The sequence below is a fragment of the Camponotus floridanus genome, unplaced genomic scaffold (assembly GCF_003227725.1).
Source record: "Camponotus floridanus strain SB8 unplaced genomic scaffold, Cflo_v7.5 scaffold18, whole genome shotgun sequence".
Lineage (NCBI taxonomy): Eukaryota > Metazoa > Arthropoda > Insecta > Hymenoptera > Formicidae > Camponotus > Camponotus floridanus.
In genome coordinates, this window is record NW_020229303.1 from 1,083,121 (window position 1) to 1,108,542 (window position 25,422).

At 37.5% G+C, this 25,422-nt stretch overlaps 1 protein-coding gene across 1 annotated transcript; it reads right to left on the reverse strand.

Moving 5' to 3' along the window:
• Positions 1 to 8,439: 8,439 nt before the first annotated feature.
• Positions 8,440 to 14,889, reverse strand: LOC105255000 (enhancer of split mgamma protein). Its single transcript, XM_011264029.3, has 5 exons — positions 14,572 to 14,889; positions 13,726 to 13,815; positions 12,684 to 12,773; positions 10,165 to 10,440; positions 8,440 to 9,217 (listed from the first exon to the last, which is right to left on the reverse strand). The coding sequence occupies exons 2-5, from the start codon at positions 13,777 to 13,779 to the stop codon at positions 8,804 to 8,806; spliced, it is 834 nt and encodes a 277-aa protein (XP_011262331.1). The 5' UTR covers positions 13,780 to 13,815; positions 14,572 to 14,889; the 3' UTR covers positions 8,440 to 8,803.
• Between the last annotated feature and the right edge of the window lie 10,533 nt (positions 14,890 to 25,422).

Below are 25,422 nucleotides of genomic sequence, written 5' to 3' on the forward strand. Positions count from 1 at the left end.
AATCATTTTACACCCTTCAATGCAAAGTAACAGCGATTTTGACATCAATTTGACATACGTCGCAATGATACGACTCGATTTCCGTAGCGGCATAAAAACGCGAATCCCGATAAATTCGCGATATCTAATCCCCCTTTGATTCACACGAATGCCGCGGCCGTCGACACTCTCTTCATGAAAGCCGCTCGCCTTTATGCCATCACGCATCGCGTGATCTCGCCAATGAGATCGTGCGAGGCTCAGAGAGACCCGCTGCTGCGAACGCGGTCGCAATTCGGCGCGCATCGTTAATTAAAATTAATTACGTTTGTCGAGTAATCGTGCGTTTAATTGAATCGCGGGATTCCTCCAGACTTCCGTCCGAGACGAAGGTGGAAAATGGAACGGCGGAATCGACGGATTCTGCACGGACACGCTCTCTTTTCTCCGTTCTTAATCCCCCGTGCACGACGCGCCGCGAGATAATCGCGCGACGATATCATCATCTCCGTTTAATTAATGCCGATCGTAATTAATGTCGTAAAAAGCGCTGGCGCGCATGAGAATCGGGGGAAGGAAAGAAGCTGGGCGACGGGGAAGAAATTTCCTGCGCCGCAAAAAGAGAAACACCGACGTCCTAGGACGCATGCGGCGAGCCATTTCTTTCTTCCCTCTTGGGACATTAGACATTTCGGACAGGTTCCCCGCCGCGACGAAACCACCTCGTCTGATTCGCGTGTAATCACTTCGGACATCGACCGAAAAGCCGCGAGGACTCGCTCGGACGGGCATCGCAATCTGACACAATGGGCCTAGGACCCATTGCGTTTCATTAATATATTACAAAGGCTGCAGGAGTTTCACGATTAGAGACTCGTGGAGGGAATTTTCAGGGGTTAAATAATTTCCTTGAATCCAGAATGATTTACAAGAGCGTCGCGTTAGGCTCCACAAGCGTCTTCCGTGTATTTGCGCGTCAAAATTATCATTTACAATGTCAACGTGTATAGCGAAAGAGAGCACATCTCGTGTTATGAAAGGCAATTTAATTTATCCGAGTCAGGACTCGCGCATTAACCGCCACGTCGATCAACGTCTCGGGAATTTTTCCGCGAGGGGGGCTAATTAATTGCGGGCCCCGGTCGACGCGCGATCCGCATTAATCAGCATCGAGCGCGCGTGAAGAAAGAGACTGAGAGGCCTTTTACGCGAAATTTATGCGCGCGCTCTCGACGCTCCGAGAGGAGTCACCCCGGATCGGACACGCCGTTGCGCCTCGCCGCTTCGCCATCATTAGGCGGATAATGCATATCTTAATGATTACGAAACGAAACACTGACGCCAGAACGGATACGTGTAAGTACGCCGATGAATGGCGTCCGGCCACGGGCGCCCCGGGACCACCGTTCGCCAACCGTCCGCCAGTCGTCCCACGCTCCCGCAATCAGCTCCCCATAAACTACAATCACGACACGTGCTATCGCGCCGCCCGCTGTATCACACCCTGCAAATAGATGATAGCCGCGTGGATTAAATGCTGCAGGATAGATTGGCGCTGTACGCGCCGTGCTCCATGAATTTTCACGCTATCTCCCTGGTAGCGTGATCCTCGCGATAGCGAAAGATAGTCTGATTGTAAAGAACGATCGTTAGGTTTCGGTGTCAGTAATGACGTTAAGTGACAATTAATTGAAGCTTTTTTAATTTTCGGAGAAATTAATAATAAGACCTTATTCTTGTTTTTGGATAATATTGAATGAAAATCTTTATTTGGACAAAAGCTCAACTTGAACCTTATTGTCACTGAAAATTGCTAATCTTGCTAGAGGATGATCTTTCATTCCTTATCATTTGCATTTCAAGAATTTTCTAGAGTAATTTTAAAAGTTTTCAGTAATGTTTAATTAATATTTAAAATTAATTTAATATTAATTATATAAATATAAGAAATTATAATAATAATTATAATAAATTTTAAATTAATTTAATATTAATTGTAATAAATTGAAGACAATGCAATAAATAATCTATAAAAAAGAGTTATCATATTTTTTAAATGTATAAACTAAATAAACATAGAATTTTTTCCTTTCAATAAATTTACACTAGGTTACATTTTTCCTCATAATAAATTTACATTAGAATAAAAGAATGATTATTAATGTCGCGTGGAAACATGACATGTGCAAAGGATTAATATAACGTGAAAATTATGTAAACTCTCATCTTTCGTAACGCACTTCGAGTTGTAATATTTTTTAAATATATAAATATAAATAAACATGGAATTATTTCCCTGCAATATAATAAATTTACATCAGAATAAACGGATAATTATTAATGTCGCGTGGAAACATGACATGTGCAAAGGATTAATATAAATGTAACGTGAGGATTATGTAAAGCATCATCTTTCGTAACGCACTTGGAAGGAATCTATACTTTACGAACGCCATATTCTATTCTTAACACTTAAATAACTCATTGTCTCGTCCGACAATGTGAGAATCTGTTCCGACTGCAAGTCCAACCTTCACGCTTCGAAATTCGCTTTGCACCCGTCACGTGGGGAGTTCGCCCGTTGTCTTCGGGCACGCCAATCTCGGGAAAATACGAGCGTGCTCGCGAATATTATCGCACACAAAGTTAATTACCGCATCGTTAAATAACGCGACGCGGCAGCGACAGAGGAGGAAAAAAATGAGAGATAGAAATGGCGGATGGTCTCACGACGAATACGCGCATAGCGGAGGAGGAGATCGTAACGGTGTTATGTGCCATTAAAGACAGCAAACATCGTAGCCTTTATGCGCTGTGGAAAATCACGAGATTGTTCGGGGACATTAGCACCGAAGAGAGACCGCTGGATTCTAATAATCGTCGCTCCCACGACGACACACGCTTGATTAGGGCATCCCGTCCGTCGTCGCGCGCAAGATTCGCAATCAGAATATTTTTAGTTCGCTTAATACACGATCGTCGCGAGTAGGGCCCGCAGATTGAAATTTAGAAGCGATGTCGGCGATAAATATCACCGGGAATTATTCGAGTCGAAGATAAATTGCAGGCACCATTGCTTGAAAACGCGATTTTCTCGATGTATCTGTCAAGCGACTACGTCTCAATCATTCAAATCACTGGTGAACGATCGTTGGCCACAAATGGTCTCCGACTTTTACTCGCCTAAGTTTCCGAGATCTGTATGATTTCCTACGAATCGCCACTCGAATGATCAATCGGTCTGTCGGGATCGATCGCGAACAATCTTGTATATAATTCGAACGCTACGATCGAAGGTGAGGGGATCCCCCGATGTGAGAGCCTCGTCTACAGAAGCCTTTTCCCTCGGGCACGCGTCTCTCTATGCGATCTGGTCGATCATTGACGACGAGATGTCAAAAAAAATCATATAAAAACCCTCCTCTCGGGACAATCGGTGCACCTAATTGTTATCTCCTCGACCAGGATTCTTCCCCGAATATCGCTTTTGTAATCAAAGAGATCCTTGGTGAGATAGAATAATTTTATTTTTGAAAACATCGAACATACAAATTGAAAATATATACACTTTTATATCAGATAATCTTTTAAGTATCCCAAAATTTGATACTTACGAAATGTGCATGCAATTTTCTTGCATTATTACATTTAAGATGGATAAATGATAGATCATATTTGAAAATGAGATAATTAAAAACATAGATCAATATTTAACTAGGATTTTCTCAAAACATTATTTTCCCTATTTGCTTTATTTAGAAGATACTTACCTGCTCTAAGGATTCTTGTTGTTATTCAAACATGGTCCTACAAAATTTTTCCTCGAAGGATCATCCTATGAGGTTTATCCTATGGGATTCGCACAAACTTGTTAAAGATTGTAAAAGATTAGTTTGGGACGAAAATATTCCCAAAGGGACACTCCTAATTATTCTCCTATTCATATACTTGCGTGTAATCATCTTTTTTACCTCGATTTCAGTTTGCAACTATTAGTCACGCATTAATATATTTTGACAGGATTCAAAATATTTTAGAAGACAAGAAAAATATTTTGTGAAATAAATTACGTGAAATTAAAATTAATATAAGGGAAAATACCTTAAAAAATACAACACACGTAAAAATATTGGATAAATATAATTTTATATTCCTGCAGAAAAGAGAGAGAGAAAATTAGCTTAAAGCCTTTTAATTAAGCGTGAACGCGAGTTTTTAATCTTATATAATAATCGCTATAAGCATCATTAATGTAATATAAGATCTGCTGTTAATTATAGAGGAACTTTCCCAGCTAATTATACTCGTAAATCATTTTCCTAGGCACGAGTGAATCGTGCTGTTTAGGATATCTAGAGTATCATCTAAAAATATTCGAAACCAGGTAGTCGTTGATGAGAAGTTGATAAATTCTTGATGCTCTGATATAACTTCGCGAAGACGGACGTTACCAGTTTCAATCCTGTGTAAGACTGTAATGAATTAAGCTTTAAGTCATAGATCATCGGCAATAGGCAGATAGCGAACATTGTTGCAAGAGCTACATCAGGGCGTGAGACCAAGATGATACTTGCTTGCAATAATTATAAATATGATTGGCTGCAATCGAGATTTAACGTCAATTATTGAGATATTCTAGTTATACAATGTAATTCTGTAATAAACATCAAAGCTACACGTGCCTACTCTAACTTAAACTTTGCAAGAATCAGAAAGAATAATACATATATTTCTTAATGAATAACGTATATGAAGAAAAATTGAAGATTAAAGTGACACATATCCCTCGTAATTAATCTCAATATATCTGAATCTAATTATTTCGAGAGGGATTCCAGGAGATTTAAAAAAGAATTTCGGAGATTAAAGATACGCGGCCAAGTGAAATCTTATTTTTAGTCTCTGACAGATCGTTGATATGCATCGATAAGTTAATATAATCGCGTGTGCCCACGGCGAGAGGCGAGGAAACGTGTATATATCTATATCCGCACCAAGCTGCATCACTACCGGTGGTGGCCACGGGATGGTGGAGGGACCGAAGCAGGATGCAAACCATTAAATAACAGCTCGCGGGGTGATAGATGGGTCGCATGCCGATCGTTCTTGTTGGCAAAGCCCATTAAAGCGCGTGGGTCCGACTCGAGTCGAAGTTCGCATTTACACCTGAGCTTCGACTGCCACCACCATCACCATCACCATCATCACCAGCACCGGGTACCAGCACACGAGGCCCGATAGAGACCGGGAATACCGACCGGATCAAGAAGGGGAACGAAAGGGGGAAGGGGGACACCGGGGGAACGGGAAAGCGAGAGGCTCGGGCCCCAGGACTTGGCCCGCAGTTAATTGCCAGCATTTAATGAGCGTTCTTTGACGCGCCGCGCGAACCGCCACGGTAAGAATCGTAATGGCTGCAGCGCTTTCCTGACGACTTTACGTACATATCGCACGTATACCTGATCGAAAAATGGCCGCTGAAAGTATCATCGACCACGATTGCAACGTCTCTCGCATCGATGAAAACCGCTTCGTGCGATTGAGATATTAATTTCGCGGAGGATACCTTTCAATGATGTCTGATAAGATTGTCATTTTGATTAGATTTTTTGAAAATTTCAACAAGAAAATTTTTTACGACAAACTCGAACGTAATGATTTTTCAAATAAAATTAATGCTTTGTATATTTTTTAAATAATTATTTTAATAATTGTTTAGCTTCTATCGGAATTATTAAGAAAATCTAGAAATATTATTCAACTTTGTAAGATTTAACTTTATTTTTTTAAGAAACATGACATAAAATTCGCAATTACTTTGGCGATCACGTTGCATCCCATCTTAAAAAGTATAATAAATAAATGAAAATATGAATTTATCTTTTTATACATAATTGTTAGTAAACTTTATGGAAAGAAAATAAATATATATTTAAGTTAATGCACTTTTGTGCATTCTCTGCGAATTTGCTTGCTGAGCAACAAAACAAAAACCGGAAAAGCTATATTCCATTTTTCTTTCGGTTAATGTCATTTATATCACTGACTTGGCGGCGAGAAATCACTTAAATCGCAGTCGCACAATACTGTCGGCATAGTGGCAAAGCTTTATAAATATGCCGCTATTTTTTTCATAAGAATCGTCGGCAACCGACAAAAGTGTCGCCATTCTGATTTAGTGACCACAATAATAGTCAACGAAGAGCGTTTGTTGGCAAACTGTGTATCCTTGCTGAAAGGATCCGATACGACAATCGTCAAATTCTTTATCTGCTACGGAACCACCATAGTCTCTTCTACCTGCGTGCGGTCTCACCGCATGGTTTTCTTCTAAAAAATAATTTATAATGTTAAACATACAAAATCATTAATTTTATTTTAATTACATGTGATTATAATATTCGTAAAAATGCCATTTTTGTAAAATTAATAGAAGAAAGGAGTAACTTTTAGCTTTTAGTAATCTATATGAAACCAATTTTGTTGTTTTTATATTAAAGATATAATTAATACAATTGTTAAATGTATTATTAAATTTTAATATAAGCAATATATATATATATATATATATATATATATATATATATATATTTTATGTAAAAAGTTTCCTAGAAAATTATATAATTAGAGCCATGTATAATTTTTATATTATAAAATTATAAAATATTTTAGAAGTTTTTATATAAGTGATAATCACATGATTTAAACAATTCATGTAATTAACAACAATTCATGTAATTAACAACAATCGATGTCATAACGCTTGTTGATAAGTATAATATCAAAGAAAAAAATGACTCACACCTACACAAATACAAGACAAATTATTATTTTAAAAATTATTCTCGATAAGAAAAAATTACTTTACAATTTGCATTTTGCAAATAATAAAAGATAGCATCGACTCACGATAAGCATAGCTAAAGATATTATCTTGAGAGATACCAAACAATCTTTACCATGGAAGGAATTCAACATGCAAACGTTATCTTTCGAGAACAGTAAAAGAATTGTACTGTTAATATTGAACAAAATTTTATGTAAAGACATAAATTATGTTATAAAATAATTTGTGTTTTTTTGTACTGATAAAATGTAAAAAATATTAAAATATAGCTTTTATTTCTTCTTTAACTTACCAGATGTTTCCATAGATGGCGACGGAAATATCTTCCAAACATAACAGAGACTTGAACAGAGATTTCAACTGATCATGAAAAAAATATGAGGACCTTTAATCATACAATTAAAAATATTAATTAAAAAAAAATAAATATTTATAGATATAATTTTTTCAGAGAGGCTAATTAATTATAGAAGATTAATTGATACAATAAATTTCTAAATTATTCATATCAAAATATTCTTCTATTTTTATTTTCTTTATTTGCGAATTATTACTTTTAAAATATTTATGATAAACATAACATTTGTGTTAACAAATTTATTGATATATAAGTAAACGATGTATTTGATTATGAAGGTTTTATATGAAAGGTTTATCAATATTTTTGAAACTTATCTATAAACAAATATATTTATTAGACAGTTCATAATTTATTAATAAATCAAATAGAAACATTACCTTAGAGATTTAAAATCTTATCAAAAATTGTTCTGGTTATATCTAAATGCATCTATATATGTAAAATATTGTGAATGTATTCTTACTGCTATCACAGATTAATCACGCACAAAGTATACATTTGTTAACATCAAAGTGTAAATTAATGTAAATAATTATAAGGCAATATATTTTTCTAATATAGTTATATATAAATAAAAAAACTATACTTTAAAATTAATTATACTTTAAAATTAATAATCTTCTTACATATATAAATTAATTATACTCTTCTTACATATATTAAGAATAAAGATATACATTTTAAATGATAAATTTGCGGTATAATCAATGTGTAATAGATAATATAATCAAGATAAAAATATTTTGTGTGGTTTTTGTGTAGCAAAAATATAATGTATCGAAGAATATCGATTATTTATATATAATCATTTATCTTTTAGAATATTCAAACAATAAGAAATAACTTTAACATATTATAAATCTATTTATAAATAATAATCTAAATTCCTAAAGATAAATGGACTATCATCTACGATTTAAAGCCAAATACCAAAGTAATACAAGTATTAACACAAAACTACTAACATTACATATGCTTCAATAATTTTTTCATTCGGTCTCTATTGGTATAGATATGATATGTATATTTATTTTGTATATATATTGCAACCAGCATTTTTAATGTAAGGAAAATATATTACTGAATAAATATCTCGTGAATTATAATCAATTTATAACTTGTAGATTTATTACTTGTAGATTATTTTAACGTAAAAAAATTATTGAAAAAGTAAGATTTAAAATAAGAAATTAATATTAATGAGTCACTTTTCAAAGAAAGTGAAAATTGGTCAAGTTCTTTTTTTCCCTGTTATTTCTAATATTTTTGTCCTATTTTTTCTATTTTTTACAATAACTTCTATCAATCATTAAGAAATGTCATATAATATTTTATATAATATGCAACACATTAGACCTACTTTTTAATTAAGCCTTAAATTATAAAATATCATTCGAGTAATATAAACCTGCAATTAAGTAGATAATAAACATGTTACATTTCGTTTGTCTCTTTACTCTCAGTTACAAGTTTAAAATAATAATCAGGATGCCGGGAACATTTTGAAGAATCAGCTTCGAAAACGTCAAAATCATGTCCAGATGAGACGAACAACGGTTCTAAGATAGTCTCTGAATGCATCTCATCGATCACTTATTCCGAAAAAAATGCATTCGCTACCATGGTCGCCACATCGGGTCGCGCTCGTCCACGCGTTCGACGTCGATTTCTTCGTCGTCATCGGCGTTAATGTCCTGCGGATCATTCGTTTTGTTCCTTGTCTCCGTCATCGTTGTCGTTGGCCGCCGATCCCTCATACTTTTCGGTTTGCCGCTGCAATTTGCTGTTAATTTTTCATCGTCGTTAACGAGCGACATCGAGGGCCGACATCGAGGCGTGGAAGAAGCGGTTGTCGTCGACGCGCCCGCGTCGACAGTCTTATCACGGGCCATGGATTTGATCTCCGGCGACACGCTTGCAGAAAGTATCGTCGAGTCAATTTCGCCGGAGGTGGCGACGGGACAAGGTGCCACGACGTTGGCGATGCGATCCAGATTGACCAGGGTAGGCGATGACAGATTGGCTTTCGGCTGAGAAGAAACACGTTTTTTGTCGTCATTACAACAGTCGTTAACACTTCGCCATCATAAATCTCGCGTTGTTCTCGCGGCTTGAACGGAATAATATCTTTTTCGCGAGAATTATTTTTAGAAGGAAAGAATTGAAAAACACGCATAACAATTTCATTTACTCTTTTTAGCGTAATTTACATATCATGCAAATTTCTCGGAATCGCGGCGATTTGCAAAATTATACATATGTAATTATTACAAGAAAAGCAATAATAAAAAGTGATGCGAGGAAAAGTGAAGTGAAAAAATGCGAGAATAATAGAAATGATGAAAAACAGTGCGAAACACATGCATAACCAGTCATGTAATAATCCATAAGGTAGATAAAAAGATAAAAAAATAAATGTACAAAGTGAAAGCTCATAAATAATAATTATATTTAAAAAAAAAAAAAAAAATATATATATATATATATATATATATATATGCAAAGTGAAAGTTTATAAATAATAATTAATTGGACGTTAATTATAACAATCATTGCATGCATAATTTTTTAATCTTGAGCCGCGGCAGTAAGGCATACATACATTAAAAATAATTGCGATAAATTGCATGTTGCGATTCTTTCTCATAAATCTATGCGATAATGCAAATTCAGCTTATCAGGGCGCCCACTTTATACTCTCTCTCAACAATTAACAGCGAACGACATGAGACAAAACCAAATATATAATTGCGTATATTAAATTGCGCGGCTCGATTAAAGGTTACGTGCGAGTGAGCGACAAGCGGTAGCGCATCGTATCGTCGCTCGTGTCAAATTTGCGAGACTCAATCAGCATTAGGGAAGATATATCCTCGCTCGTTCCCAAAACTTTCGCCTCATTACTCATTCCCTCCCCCCTGCACCCGCCGTCCGTGCACTATGTCGCTCGCTAATTACAGATCGAACCGATAATTACCGGTGAATTTGTTTGCCGGCTCGTTTGAAGGCCAGCTGCGAGGTGTCTCGCCAGCCTCTCCGCGGTTTCACCTGGAAGCGACGAGAGAAATCTGCAGGCTTCCGCCGCGCAATGCCCGAAGCCGGATTGCCAGCGGCTCTCTGCGGATATTTCGTCGTCGCTCGCGAGCGACGTCGACAATCCGGTCGGTCGCGAGGCCTGCAACTTCTGCAGATGACGCACCGTCAACTCGAGGATGTCCGCCTTCTCCAGCTTGCTGATGTTCTCGCCCTCGGTCTGCAAATCATCGCGAATTTGTCGGATTTATCTCAATTCGTTGCATGCTTCATTTAAAGAACACGCATTTAAAATCCAATAATATTAATAGAAAGGAACAATCATCGTTAGGAAAGCAATATTAAAGCAAATAAAAAATTTAATAATTAAAAATTAATTTAAAAAATTGATTATAAATAATTAAAAAATTCTTTTAATCAATTGTGTTTCTTTCTTTTGATTAACTGTGAAGGATGTACGACGCACACAACGTTATTGTACTTTGTCGGCTTGTTGATCGTGTAATTTCGCGCCTCTCTCCACGGAAGTTAACGTTTCCATTTCTCCCAGATTAGACCGTCGACTCTAAGTGTCGTGTAACGATTCCACGAAGGAGAACGTCGAGTTTTTCGGATTAGAAGAAATTGCGCTGGTAAAATGCTGACGTTAACCGTTCGCGACGCTTACGGACAGTTTATTTTATGTTACATCCGATTCAGGATGTTCATTAGAAAAAAGGACGAGCAATTCAGAGTGCTCATTAAAAGGATAACCGCGATCGCGTCTGATCATTGGAAGCTCGATGCTCGACGATCCGCGACATTTTGCGAGAAGAAGAGGAATAATATCCGATCGGGGAACATTAAGCCGTACGAAACGTGCCGATTGGACCGGATAATGTGCCGTTGGAAAATTAGCATGGTGAAATCAACGGTGCCTTTCACGCTGATTCAGCGAATTACATGTACAATGGCAAGGATGGCCGACGCGGACGTAAATTTCACGCGCGAAAAATTATCGACAAATTATCATTAATGGCGAAGCACATTGTAGGGAATACTACTTAAAATGTAATGTACCGGAAACGCATTATTACGCTTTTTCATGCGCCATCGGCGATGTTTGAGACAGAATCCCAAGTATTTTCACCTCTCATTTTTAAATGTGATTCAATTTGGAGATAGGGAAAATTTTAATTTTGATATTCAATTCGTGTTTAAGGAGGAATTGGACGGATCATCTATCAGTCAAATTTGATATTCCCCAAGGAACTTTCAAAATATAAAATTAACAATTTGATGTGAATTAAAATAAGGATTTGTTTTGCAAAATTAAAACTTTTATTCTCTATGAATTTTAAGTCGTATAATTAAAATCATCAGTTTTAATTTAAATTCATGAAAATGTGTTAGATTTATTAATTTTTGACACGACTGATTTATCCAATGCCTCTTTAATACTCAATAATACTCAAATTACATACAAGGATAAAAATAAGTAGAAAGAAAATTTTCAATTAAAAGTTGCTTCAAATGAGTACAATTATTTTTTTATAAACAAACAAAATCTTAAGCGATTCTTCAAAAGAGACTTGTCGTGTTCCATATTGACATTAAATAGATATATAATAATTTTTATTATCACTTGTCTCGGAAATTCGACGTTGGACATTATCAGGATTCTGAGAATCGTGCGATGGCAGTTTAGCGTCAAACATGCCACGTAAAAATAACAAGCGGAGTTGGGGCGCAATAAAAATTAAACGGCAATATTGAAGGCATTTAAATATCCACCTACGTATCAGCCAATAAAGCGCGTTGCGGGGTCCGCACTGAATATCATTTTGTTGACACTCGTTCACCGAGTGCAAGTTCCCACGATATCCGAGAGAATATTTAAAAGCAAAATCGCCTGCACGCGTAGTTGCGGCCGGAGAATGCGTTTCCTGCTAAGCGCGATCCGTAAAATTGCAGCAGGGAGCGGTGACGCGCGAAGGGAGGTACTCGGTATCATAAATAGAGTCGGTGGAGTCGAGCAAGAAACGCGGGAAGGTTCGTGCGGGACGTATGGGGGAGAAAAAGCATAGCACGTGCTCGCTGAAGCAGGGCCACGTATCGATATCCGAGCCAAAATGCTTCTCCTTTCCACTTTCGCCATTAAATAATTTATCTCGACCGCGAGAAAGAAAAGATCGAACGGAAGATCGCGGAGCGAAAGTTAATTGCCACTTGCAAAAAAGCTGCAAACATAATTCGTATCGTGTATTTCTATTACCACATCATGCATAACTTGCAGCACTCTGTTTTAGATGAATCTGTTCAAAAGAATTTGAGATCAAACAAGTTTTATTATATATATAATTGCATTTTAATTTATATTTTCCAGTTGCAAGATAAATAAATAAATTTCATGTTAATTTAATGTTACAATTATTATGTTAAGTAACGAAAAATATTTGCATGATATTGAAACAGTGCTCTTACCTGTAAAGCATCCACCATGAGATCCTTAAGTTCGTCGAGGCAACGATTTATGCGCGCTCGCCTCTTCCTCTCCAAAAGCGGCTTCGTTATCTGGTGTTGAACACACATTGTATTTTATTAATCAATGTTTCCCGACAGCTGCATCAAAACGTTTCGTGCAACAGCCTTGCATATCGCGGAAATTTGGTTACTTCGATTTTGCGTCTCTCGGCGCGCGTGTTCGATCATCAATTGATAATTTACGACACAGTCCGGACACGAAGGCGGGAATTGAACGTTGAAATGACAGGGACATAAGCGATAATCGAGAAACCCGAAGCAATTTTTTTAGCGTTCTATCTTCGTATTAATTCACGAAAAAAAAATACTCGATTCGTAATGAACCGCGACACGACGGAAAAAAAGGGCGATGATTTAACATCAATTAACGACTGGTATCCTCGATTCCTTATCGGTTCTTAAGCCACGAGAAAGAATACAAATTTATGTCGTGCGATGACCGCTGTCGAGTGTTCGTGAAAAAAAATAAAATCTTGATTGCGTTGAAATATGAAAGAATTAAAAAAAACGTGCCCGATTTATCAATTTTACGGCAAATGATCGATTATCGATTTGTCGAATGAATATCAAGTATCGCAAGAAATAAAATTGTAAAAGAATACCTATAAATTATGTCTCTTTGCATATCTACGCTTAAAGCTTTGCAATTTTATTTCTATTAATGTATCAACGTTATCACATAACACGAAGTTAATTAACACTCACTAAATCGCATCGATAAATAATCTTCTATCGCTAATAAAAAAATTTCTGTATATCACCAGTAATTAATAAATGCAAACTTCAGCTCGGATTGAAACGTGGTACGCAGCTACGCAAACTTGTTACAAAATCGCTCGTAGGCTGCATATGTAAATAAATATCAACTTTCTCAAACCGCAAATAATTATGCGCAAATATATATTTTTAATTCACAATATTATTTATATGAAGAGAACAACGTTTTCTTTTCACAGTCGGTTATCTGTATTGATTGCGATACCTTTTTGTATTGATACGTTCTCGAGACTGGATGAGGATAATCATACGACATCATTGCAGGTGGGGAAGATATAAATTCAGGAAGTAAAAACTGCAAAAGAAGAAATTAACAAATATAAATAAAATAAAATAGAAATAAATAAAGGAAAGAGATATTTTTGATAAAATCACAATAGGGCCAGTTAGAATTTAAATACAATAAATACATAAAATAATTTATAAATATAAATATTAAAAAATTCAAATATACGAACGCCTCTTTTATCTGTTCACTTCAGTAAATATTAATAAATATGAATAATATCTTCTAAATTCGAGTTCTTCTTTTTTAGCAACCTATTTATATAAATGATTAATCATATGGAAATAAGCAATGTAATATCTGAACGCACACGTGTATAACATAACAGTTATAATCTGATTGGCGAAGTTAAATTTATCCAGTTAAACCGGATATCTCGTATAAAATATACGATAAAAGTTATTTTGCCAAGAACCAATAAACTTATTTGATAAATAAAACACACGAACGTCATTAGTAGTGCCGAACGATCAACCGGTGCGAATAGAAAGTCATCAATAAATCCGAACGAGAGCCGACGCTGGAAATTAACATTCGCACTTTGACCGTGCAAAATATTTATCTCTAAAATTAATATTATAATCGATACTATTCACGCTTTCAGAAATTTCATGGGAAATCCATGAAAATTAATTTCTGCGTAAAAGTAAGGATAATTGCTCCAAAATAAATTATTTCATGCAAGGAATACAATAGAGGAATATAGAGAGGAATATAAATAGATAGTTTGAGAAAGATAAAAAAATGGAAAAGTAAAGACTGTACCTTTGTTAAAACTGACAATTCCAACAGCAGTCTGTAATAATCGTCACTTAGAATAATCGAAAAACACTAACGTATAAAATTTATAGAATGATTAATCGCGCAGAAACGATGTTAACTCGTCAATTCTCCTCAAAGAACTTTATTTACAACGATCGATCTGTCTTACAGCGTCTCGCCGCGACATTTTACATTTCATATAAAGATTCAAATGAATAAAGTAACGGATAACGCGTATATACGATGTACACCGACGACGCGCCGAGCGAACTGACAGATCGAGACGGGCTGACATTAGACACAGAAGCGGGTGCACTTGGTGGAGTCTCTACACCAACTGACTCGATGCTCTTCGCTGCCATTCCGACACAGGCTACCCTCACCCAGCTTGGAACCCTCCGGAGAAGCTACTTTGGATAGGAAGGTCGCTCCAAATGCTTCACGGTGTTGCACTCAATACACGCGCGCAGCCGACGTATCGACGAAACATGTGTCAGAATAATTAAAGTCAATTACTGCCAAATCGATTCTGTCATCGCGAAAAATTTTTTTCGCGCATATTTTAATCTTCAATTTTATAAAAGTGATTTTTCACGCATTAAATCGTGAAAAGAAAAATCAACAGAGAGGATCGCATTTTTACAATTGCCGCTTATGAATTAATTTCGATTCGGTTTAGCGGTCGATCGAGATATACCGCGAATGGGAGCGGTTAGCAATTACTGTTTACATTACGGCGTACGCGATAATTAATACCGTGCGTGGCAAACAGGATTGGATTACCAATTTTACACGCGCGTAGCGTCGAATTTGTTTGCAAAATATTAGCAACGGTGCCGAGTTTGCAATGCGCTCGCGGTAACACGAGCCATCGCATTCAGTGAAAGCAAGCAACGTTCAATCAGAATGCCATTACCACATATCCTTCGATAATGAGGTGGGATTACAGCCCTGGCACGTTTGGCGCTTCTGTAACGCGATCGTGTTGCATTCGTCAATGTTTCTTTTCTCCTTCCGATAGATACTTGCAATTGCAAGCTCTGCTGTTCCCCTGATAAAGTCTCTCTCCTTAACATCATTTCCGATATAAATTTGTTAATGAAAGGAAGACGAGAAACTGTGCACAGTGAGTTGTAATCAGGGAAATGGCGCGAGGAAACGACGATCATACGTGTTGCAATTTCTCTTGCACAGCCTTCCTCGAGTTGCCGCAGTCCTGTATATTATAAATTGTCCGAGCATAAAGTTAATAATTCCGATAATAATTCCGTAAAATTTTAATATTGAACTGAAATTACTGTGTCTCGATCATTTTCAGGTATCGTGTCCGCTTCGCCGGCTACATCGGCGATAACGTCTTTTTTATCAATCGTGTACACTGCTAATTAATATAAGGCAAGAACCACCGTCGTAAACATCGCATGCGGCATAAATGGAAAGCAAAGAGTAATACATGCTTGTGATGATAGCGCGAATCCCAATGAATCGGCTATAATTACATCTTGCGACTTCAAAATTATTGCACTAAATGATAAAATTATAAAAGCTCGTAATTATCTCTTCATTAGCATTCAACTCGTTGTCTTAATGTGGCTATGAAAACAACCGGTTTTCATTGTGCAAAAAAATCCATCAGAATATATCGAGGAAAAGAAGGAGAAATGTATTAATTGCACTAATAATAACTAATTGACAATCATTCGTGAAAATATATCAACATAGGTATTGCTGAAAAATTAATAAAAAAACTGTATAATAATAAAAATAATAAAAGAAAATGTAAAAAATATAACCAAAGAATTATTTATGAAAAAAATTAATATAAAAAAATTCCAGGCACTCGAGATAAATTATTTAAAATCGACATGCTACTCTTGCTACATCACTTTATTTTGTGCTTCGTATAATCAGTAATTAAGAATAATATCTTATCGATGAGTGTCGATATTTTGTGCCGCGTGACGTTCCACCTCGTCGATGCTGAAAAGGCATCATTGTCGAGGCTTCAAGAGACGCGTCACGTCCTCAGGATTTCGGCGGCCTCGCTCAACGTGATAAGCCAAAACTCATTAAGATTATCTATGTGTATTGGAGCCGCCAGATGCTCAGGAACTGCAGACACACCGACTGCATTTGCACTTGGCGTTTCCTTCTGGAACTTGCCTCGCTCATGTCAACGGGGAATTTTTATAGAGATCACCGTCATGTTTTGAATTGACTTCACAGCGGCGCAAGAAGACCTTTCTCTCTCTTAGGATAGAAGACTTTCCGTTATAGATAAGAAAATACTTCACACGTCGAGGTATATCGTGAAGAGCCATGTGTCCCAGCAAGATTGAAAATACCAGGGATTAAGTTGAATTAATTAATCTGGAAATCGATTCGACAGTATTCTATTTTTCTGCGAGGAATATTACATAAATCATAAATGCCCTCAAGATTAAATAGCATTATTATTATTTTTTATATATATTAATTTATATGCATTTTTTGTATATATATATTGAATAAAATTATTTCAAGAGCACATAAAAATATTTTCTATATATATTTTTATATAAAGATACTTTCTATACATATTTTTAAAATAATTTTATATATAAAAATATTTTTTATAAAAATAATTTTATTGAATTCTACTGCTTCGCTGCTCTTAGCCCCTCGAGCGTATAATCGGCGATCTGTTTCCTTCTGCGACAGAGCGATAGTTGGTGTGTACGGATTGTATCCGGTGCTGTCATTCACGAGACGTGCAGACGAGACGCGTCCGTCTCTTCGGCATGCTTTCATTGACGCCACCGACGTATTCAAATCCGACGCTGCTCGTAAACATTCGCACGCTTCGCGTAGCGGGCCGCGATACGGGACAGGCGATAACCCGCGCTCCGATAACGACGCGACGATATTGCACGGGCGGCTTGGACGTCGGGTGACATCAACTAATTATTGTTTTCCTTCCTGGTATTTCAACCGACCGACCACTCGTTCCTTTCTCCTCTGCTCCACGCTCGGTAGACCGACAGACACTCGAGAACTGTGAGACTCGTGCGACGAACACGAAGCGCGATGATCGATGAGGAGGAATAAATAAAAACTTCCGCGCGCGGGGCCCCAAGAGCTTCTTCGAAGAGTATCCAGCAGACGTATCATCGCACCCGATCCGTAGATTAACCTTCTCCAGAGCGGATCTTTTCTCTCGATATACACGTGTGTGAAACTCGCAGAGAGTTATATTCAAAGTTCAAATGTCAAAATTTCGCGGGGGAGGAAAAAATGACGCTTATTATTCGGAAAAAATTTAATTCAATTTATTTCGAGCAAATAAAATGCGTAATCTTTAGGCAAACAAAGGGAAATATTATCTGAGATGCTTTAAGCGTCCCATCCCGCGAGAAACAGTTAAATATGATTTAAATATGGTTCATATTGCTTATTTATATGAATTAAATTAAACTCCAATAAAAAGCAAATGTCAAGTTTAAAAGTAATTAAATTTAAATATGCTTTAATACGCATCGAAATTAAATTTGAATACGTTCTTGCTGTTAGATTTAACTTGTCCAGGCATCGTATATGGATCGTATTAATATTTAATAAGGATCTAACCAACCTGAATTTGATTTATATTTGGAACAAATAAGATTTGAATTAACACACAATCAGTATCAATTAAAATTAAATAAAATTCAAACGAAGGTTTCATTACGGTCTACATTAAGTTCATATTTAACTGTTTTTCGGGATTAATTCCTGCATAAACTTTCCTTGGGGCGGAGTATATTTTCGAGAGGATCAAAGCTTTCGCTGCACGCAATAATTATGACCCTCGAATTAAGCAGATACGAATTCTTTCCCAAGATGCTCTCGGTCTTTCCAAAATTACGAGTGATTACCCGCTGGCCGAAATCAGCTTCCACGATACTTCCGCCGCGCGTTTCTCAGCCTCATTTCCCACGCACGTGGTACAAACTCGCGATGCACCCTCGCCCGCCCCCCTCGCCGTTTATGGTCGTCTTCTTCTCGCGTGCACGTAAAAAGAGGTAGTAGCTCGCTTTGCCTCCCCCTTTCCCTTTTTTTCGACTTTATTGCGGTTGATTGGCGAGGCCAGGACCCCGCGTGATGTTTCGCGGCACGAACGATCCGAGGCGTCGGTGCCCTTTTTCGGGGGCCCCGATAAAGCGGAGGGGGGGGGGAGAGGTCGAGGTGGCGAAAAGGGCGAGGAACGGAAGGCGGATGGAGAAAGTGCAGCAAGTGAAAACGTTCGAAAACGCGAATCCTCGGCTGAAGAGACCAAAAGTCGTCGTGAAAGCCGGTCAAAAGGTAAAACAGCCAGGAGTTTACTTTATAAGAGAACGAGATATTCGGTTGGATAAGAGAAGTGTTGAGAGACGAGAAACAACAAAGTGTCGGCGAAAGTTGGCCGAGGAGGAAGTAACGCTGCCAAACGAGCATTCACGAATCAGCTGTTTTATAACGCGTTTGAGCAACGTCAAGTATATAATTCTATTGTGCTTTTATTCTCATTTGACCTGAGGGATTTTTATTATTATTAAGTTTTCATTGGCTTCACTTTTTACGTAATTAATCTTCTCGTGGTATTCATTCGCTTTAATTTCCCACAATATATTACAAATGCATATCTGTTTTTTTTTTGCGGTCTGTTTTCCCTTTTTCCATTCCAAAAAATCTCATTATTACATGCATTATATTTTTGAAGGCACAAAGTGCAAGGAAGCGAAAGCCATAATGAATAGACATCCGCGAAAATTTTCTTACATCTTCCAATAAAAAAATCGCAAAGTCCGCGAGGAAGCTTGATAAAAAAAAAAAAAGGATAGAAGTGCGAAGTCACCGCGAGCGAGCGGGGCCCGGCTCGAGAAAAAGAGACGGAAACACGAGAAGGAGCTCGGGAGCGGCGCGGGAAGAAGAGACGAAAAAGGAGGATCGAGAAGACGAAGACGAAGAGGAAGAAGAAGAAGAGAAAGACGATGAAGAGGAGGCAGAGAAGGAGGAGGAAGGTAGCGCCGAGGATGAAAAAAACGCGGTTTGTGTTCACGGCTCGGGCGGCTCGGACGTGTGCGAGTCGCGTGTGAGGCTCGCGCCTGTCGTTGTCTCTGTCGCGAGCACGGGCCCCGGCGGCGGGCCCCGGGCCCCGGCTCCTCGGGCCCGCGCTATTGCGGTCTCCGTCGGGCCCCGTGCCGGCTGAAGGGCCCGTGTGGGACGCGATGCCTCGCCTCGTTCTCACGGTAGCCTCCGACGAAGGGGCCCCCTTTTGCTCGCTTCCTCTCCGCCGCCTCCCCCTCTCCGCCCCCCTTCGTCGATCCCGCTGCCTCCTCGCCCCTCGAGCCGCTCTCCTCGGCACCTCACCTTCTCCCTCCTGTTTTCCGGCCTGTGCGCGCCGCCATGACTCGCGTGCACGCGTGTGCGTGACGCGCCAAGCACGCGTCTAGTTCCTCCGTAAGGTCGTCGAATTTTCTCAACTCGAGAGCGTAAATGAATCAAACTCCAAGTCAGGAAATATGTATATCATTTACAGAAAGTGATTTGCAATGTTATCATCCCTTTAAAAGAAACCTTAAAAATATAGCCAAGTAGATAAAAGTATTCTACCTTGTATATATACAACAAAATGTTTAATAAAAAAAATTCTTAAAAATAATTTACAGTCATTTTCTATCATTTTTCTAAAGAAACAAAATCTCAAAAAGTAATTTTTCTAAAAAAAAAAATATTATATTTCGAATTTTCATAATCGATCAAATATCATGAACGAAATGGTATATTTATACAAGGAATTATATTTTATCAATTTCTTTTAATTCGCGATTTAATTCCCGATATAATTCAGCAGAGAAAATTATAGAGATCACTTGAGAAAAGAATAGATACACACGCAAAATATATGAACACATGTATAAAATAAAGTTATAAATAAAATTCCATTTCAAAGTCTGTCGTGAATTGGAGACCATAAAAGATTATTCTCTGCTTTCTCCCATAAAGATGTCATTGTAATTAATATGGCAGATGACGTGAGGCAATATTTGACAAAGTACAAGATTAACGAAAATAATGCTTGAATTTTTTTTCAGTAGCCTCTCGAAGACAAAAAATCAATTAGTAATTTCCGTAAATTGACTCGTCAATAATCAGAATAATCAAGATTGCGAATCGATCCTTTTAAAGGAGTATTTAAGTATTTATCCTATATAATGAATGTCTCTCGTTTTCGTAGACATTGAAAAATATATTGATTCGAGATTAAGAGCAGATTTGCATCTCTAATAGAAATATTTAACGAATAACGAACGAGATTTAAGATAAAACGAAAATTTAAATGTTAATTTAATGTATCGTGGCTGTCGTCCACAAAGCTAAATCGATGCGTGATCTGAATGCAAATGATGGGATAAGAGATCTGCATTAAAAATTATTACGTTTCTTCTGTGGCAGCCTTCGATAATTGAACATTCTGTGAGAAGTAAACGTATTAGCCATATTAGTCCTTACCATTAAATTGTCTAAATTCTAATGAAATACATATACTGTCCTTATCTATTAATTTCTCCTCTTAATTAAGGATTGGCTAATGCGCCAAATAATAATATATTCCTTTCGCGATAATAATGCACACACACATTTACAGTAATTGCTCTCATCTTTTTAAATCGAGCTCCAAAGTTTTTTCTCTCGACTAATTTGCGAAGATCGCACACAAGGGAAAGAGAAAAAAAAATACGCGGATGCATGTTATTAAAAATAGATAAATTCAGTAACCATGTTCAATGTTTATATAAGCGTAATTTACGATAACACATTAATATTAAATGCAACAATAACATTCCTATTCCCACGACTAACCCTTACGTGTCGTTACGTATTATATAAGATTATACGCGTTGATTTACACACAATTCTCCTCGCGCGGTGAGAATAAATAAATAGTAATAAACACGTGATAAACATCTGCAGTGGGTGAAAGGTTGCACGGTAGGGCAACGGCAATAACGTGAAACGTTGCTGAACCTACAGAAGGACGCGTCGGCGAACTTGGATCTTTTTTTTTTAAACCGTCCCCCCTTCGGTTCTCGGGCATAATTTTGACATTCGCGACCGCCAAGTATCCGCAAGTGGGAGAGCTTCCGTGGGAGAGAGCGGTTCGGCAGTTTTGCCGCATACCCTCACGCAAAATTTCAATTTCCGGTCCGGTCGCGATCGCTCGGTGAAGCGTCTCGCATCCGCCGGTATCGGCCAACGCGTCCGTGAAACACGTGCAATTCGTAATCCCTCTCTCGTGAATGAAAGGGCCCCCCGTCGCTATCCCTCCCCCCGAGGGATTGGACTGCCATCCTTCATTCACGGAATACGAAATTATTGGGAATCAAAGCGACGGACGGGGTTGACGGCGACAAAGAGCCACGCTCGTGAATGAATGCACGCACGAGCCACCAGAGATCGGCGGGTGGAGGAGGGAGAATCGATAGGGGCGTAAGCCGTGTCTTCTTCCGACTAAATCCCGTCTCATTGTTGCCCGATAAATATTCATGAGCGTCTATCGCGGGGAATCGCGGCTTGAATGGGCGCAGGTGCCCCGCGATCGTGGGAATTTCTCTCCGGAGCCAACGGGAAACCGATAGCAGGTGGCGGCAAGGGCGGACGCGAGGGGGAAGGGATTGCGGGCCGACGATGGAGTCATTCGGTTATTGCAGAATTGGCGCGATTCGCCCGGTCCATCGGACAGCTGCCGACGAATGGCTCGCTTAAAGGCGAATTTATACGGTTTCGCTCCTCGATCGTCATCTCCTTGGATGAATCATTCGCGCCGGCGAATTGTACGCCACGTCTTCTGGCGAGAAACTTGATATATTTTAATTGGAATATGAATTTATATATACGTTTTTCTTAACACGATGATACATCATTCTCTCTCGAAGCGAGAATTTTGTCGCAAAAATTTTTCGAGACACTTTGGTTTTAATAAACAAGATTTTTTTTATGTAATCTCGATTGTCACGTACGTGTAATTACATAAGTATATAATTTCGCGCGACACCGCAGCTGTCCCGTTGACGTATGAAATCGCCGAAAATATAAAGGATTTAAATTAATATCGTCAAATTTGTTCCGATTGTATACACTTGACGTTTTATATTTGACGCTTAAGGATGTTTTGTATCTATTTTCAAAATATTGAGAATTTAATGCAAATTGTACGGAATGTCCTTACATATGTTTAGAATCTTTGGTATAATTTTTAAATCGATTCACTAAAGCCTTCACAAGTTATAAGGATTTTAATTTGCACTGAATTAATATTAATATTATAATATGATATTAATATTCATACGTTTGGAAAATAATGATTTAGAAAATTGATATAGCTTCCGTTCGATGTTTGATGATCCATCATTATGATTTTATTATTTCATTATTATTTTTATTTCATCATTATAATTTTATTTATCATTTACATATCATTTTGTGACAGATATATTTTCTTTCGCCCCCTCTCTTCTTTGGATGAATAAAATTATGCTCCTCAGTAAAAATTATTTTTGATAATTTTTTTCCAAGAAAAAGAAACTCGCTCTTCATATAATTTTACATCTCTTTAATCTCTGTGTTTCTAATACAGACATGTGTTTAAGGATGTTTTGTACCTATTTTCAAAATATTGAGAATTTAATGAAAATTGTACAGAATGTCCTTTCATATGTTTAGAATCTTCAGTACAATTTTTAAATCGATTCTCTCTCTCTCACAAGTTATAAGGATTTTAATTTGCACCGAATTAACATATGTTCTTATGGGAAACGTATAACTACGTCGATTCAAATGACAAAAACACATGGAAATAATATTCAGAATTTGTTTAAAATTTGCAAAACTTTAGATACAGAGTAAATATTTGGTCAAACAATATTATACAAGTACTAACTGGTTAAAAAGATACTAAATATAATTCAATGAAGTTAGCCATGTATCTGTCAAAAGGCGAAATTCTCTGGCAAAAGTTAATCATTTCGATTAATAAAATTCGAAATATTTCAGTAAAATAAATATTAAAAAATATATCTGTGCACTGTAGCTAAGATCAAATTATAATATTCCACACAATTTCTTATTCAAAATACACCAAAAGTGAATATTCATCAATAGTGATTTCCAGCTACTTTTTGCTGGGATTGTACAAAACATCCTTAATCCCGTGCAATAATAATAATTATTTATTTATTATTATTTTATATTTATTTTAAAATACAGAGTTACTTGGATAATTCTGCGCATGTCGAGCGGCGTAATGAGAGGGAAAGCCAAGTGCGCTTCATTTTTGCGGCCTGCCATTTATATCCCGCGTGTTTCCTGGATATTACTGAAACAAACATTGCGTGGCAACTCCCGCTGCGCCGGCAGTCATTTCCGGCGAAATCTCGGCGCCCCGACAAAGGCGCCCCGCTGCCGCTCGCAGAAAGCTCCCGCGAGACGCAACAGTCGGTGGTCGCAACCCCTGCGTCCGGTTGCGCGCCTCGCGATATCACCCGCCCGCGTTGATGTTAATAACGACGACGCCTCTCGCATCCGCGGATCTCCCGGATCTCGGATCGGCTACGATGCGCTCGCGTGCAGCCTGCGACACGCAGGTAATGGGCACGCGATAAGAAACGAAGCGGGCAAATTACCTCGGATATGATGCATGTATATACGAAGAAGATTAACCTCTGGATGCGGGACCGACGCGACCCCAATTTTACCGAGGAAACTCGTTTCTGTCTCTTCGTATACCTGTGATTTCAAGTCCGAATGTACCTATATTATTTTTTAATAACGCGATATATTATTTATAGTAGAGTGCAGCATGTCTGACAATTAATTGCTGGTCTGTTATAGAATTTTTCTCTCGAACGATATACTATGCATATTATAAATAATAAACACCTCTGTAAAATATCTGAGACAGAGAGAGAAGGAACTCCACATCATATGTAACAAAGAGATGAGATACTTTATCCTCTCAGATAATCGTAATTATTTGAAAAAAAAAATCAAATATTTTTTTTTTGCGAAAGATGATGATGACATATCTGAATTTTGCGATGCACACACACGTGGTCTTCGTTAAAAATAAGGGACTTTCGCGGGTGAAAGTTTCCAGGCTGGAATCGTCACACATTCCATTACGTTGTAATCAGTTTGCGATTCGAAATAATTTACGGTCAATATTATACGCACACGCACAAAGTAGCTGACCGCGTGGAAACCGATTATAATCAGATACACCTCGGCTCGATCAGCTTAATAGCACGATGGGCGTGTTTCGTCTTTACAAATTGCAACCGGCGATCGGGAACACTTACACGTTCGACTTTCGCGCTAACTCGCTTAATTGCATCGCCGTTCACTGTCATTATGCGTGTTGCAGATTGCTAATTTAGTTACGGATCATTTCGGATGCCGGATGCGTAAACATATAGCTATTCGACATATTTTTAATATATATATTATTCAATACATACTTCGATACAAGGTGTATTTCTCTGATTTTTTCATCTCAAACAAACAAATTACAAATAAAATAAATAATTCGTGTATATCTGGCTTCCTGTATATTTAAGAACCGAACTTACAAAAATAATAGATAAATTTATCATGTGATTACAATTAATGGTATAAATCGCTAGAAAAAATTAGAAAGTATAAAGAAATTTGCTAAAGAAAAAATGAATTATTGCGATCATCCCTTCTAAAGGAACCCTGTAATAAAGTAATCACACTGAAAAATCGTTTGATTGTACCAACAAGACGTATATGATTGAAGGCATTTTGATTAAATCAAACAAGAATTTCTAGTTGTCA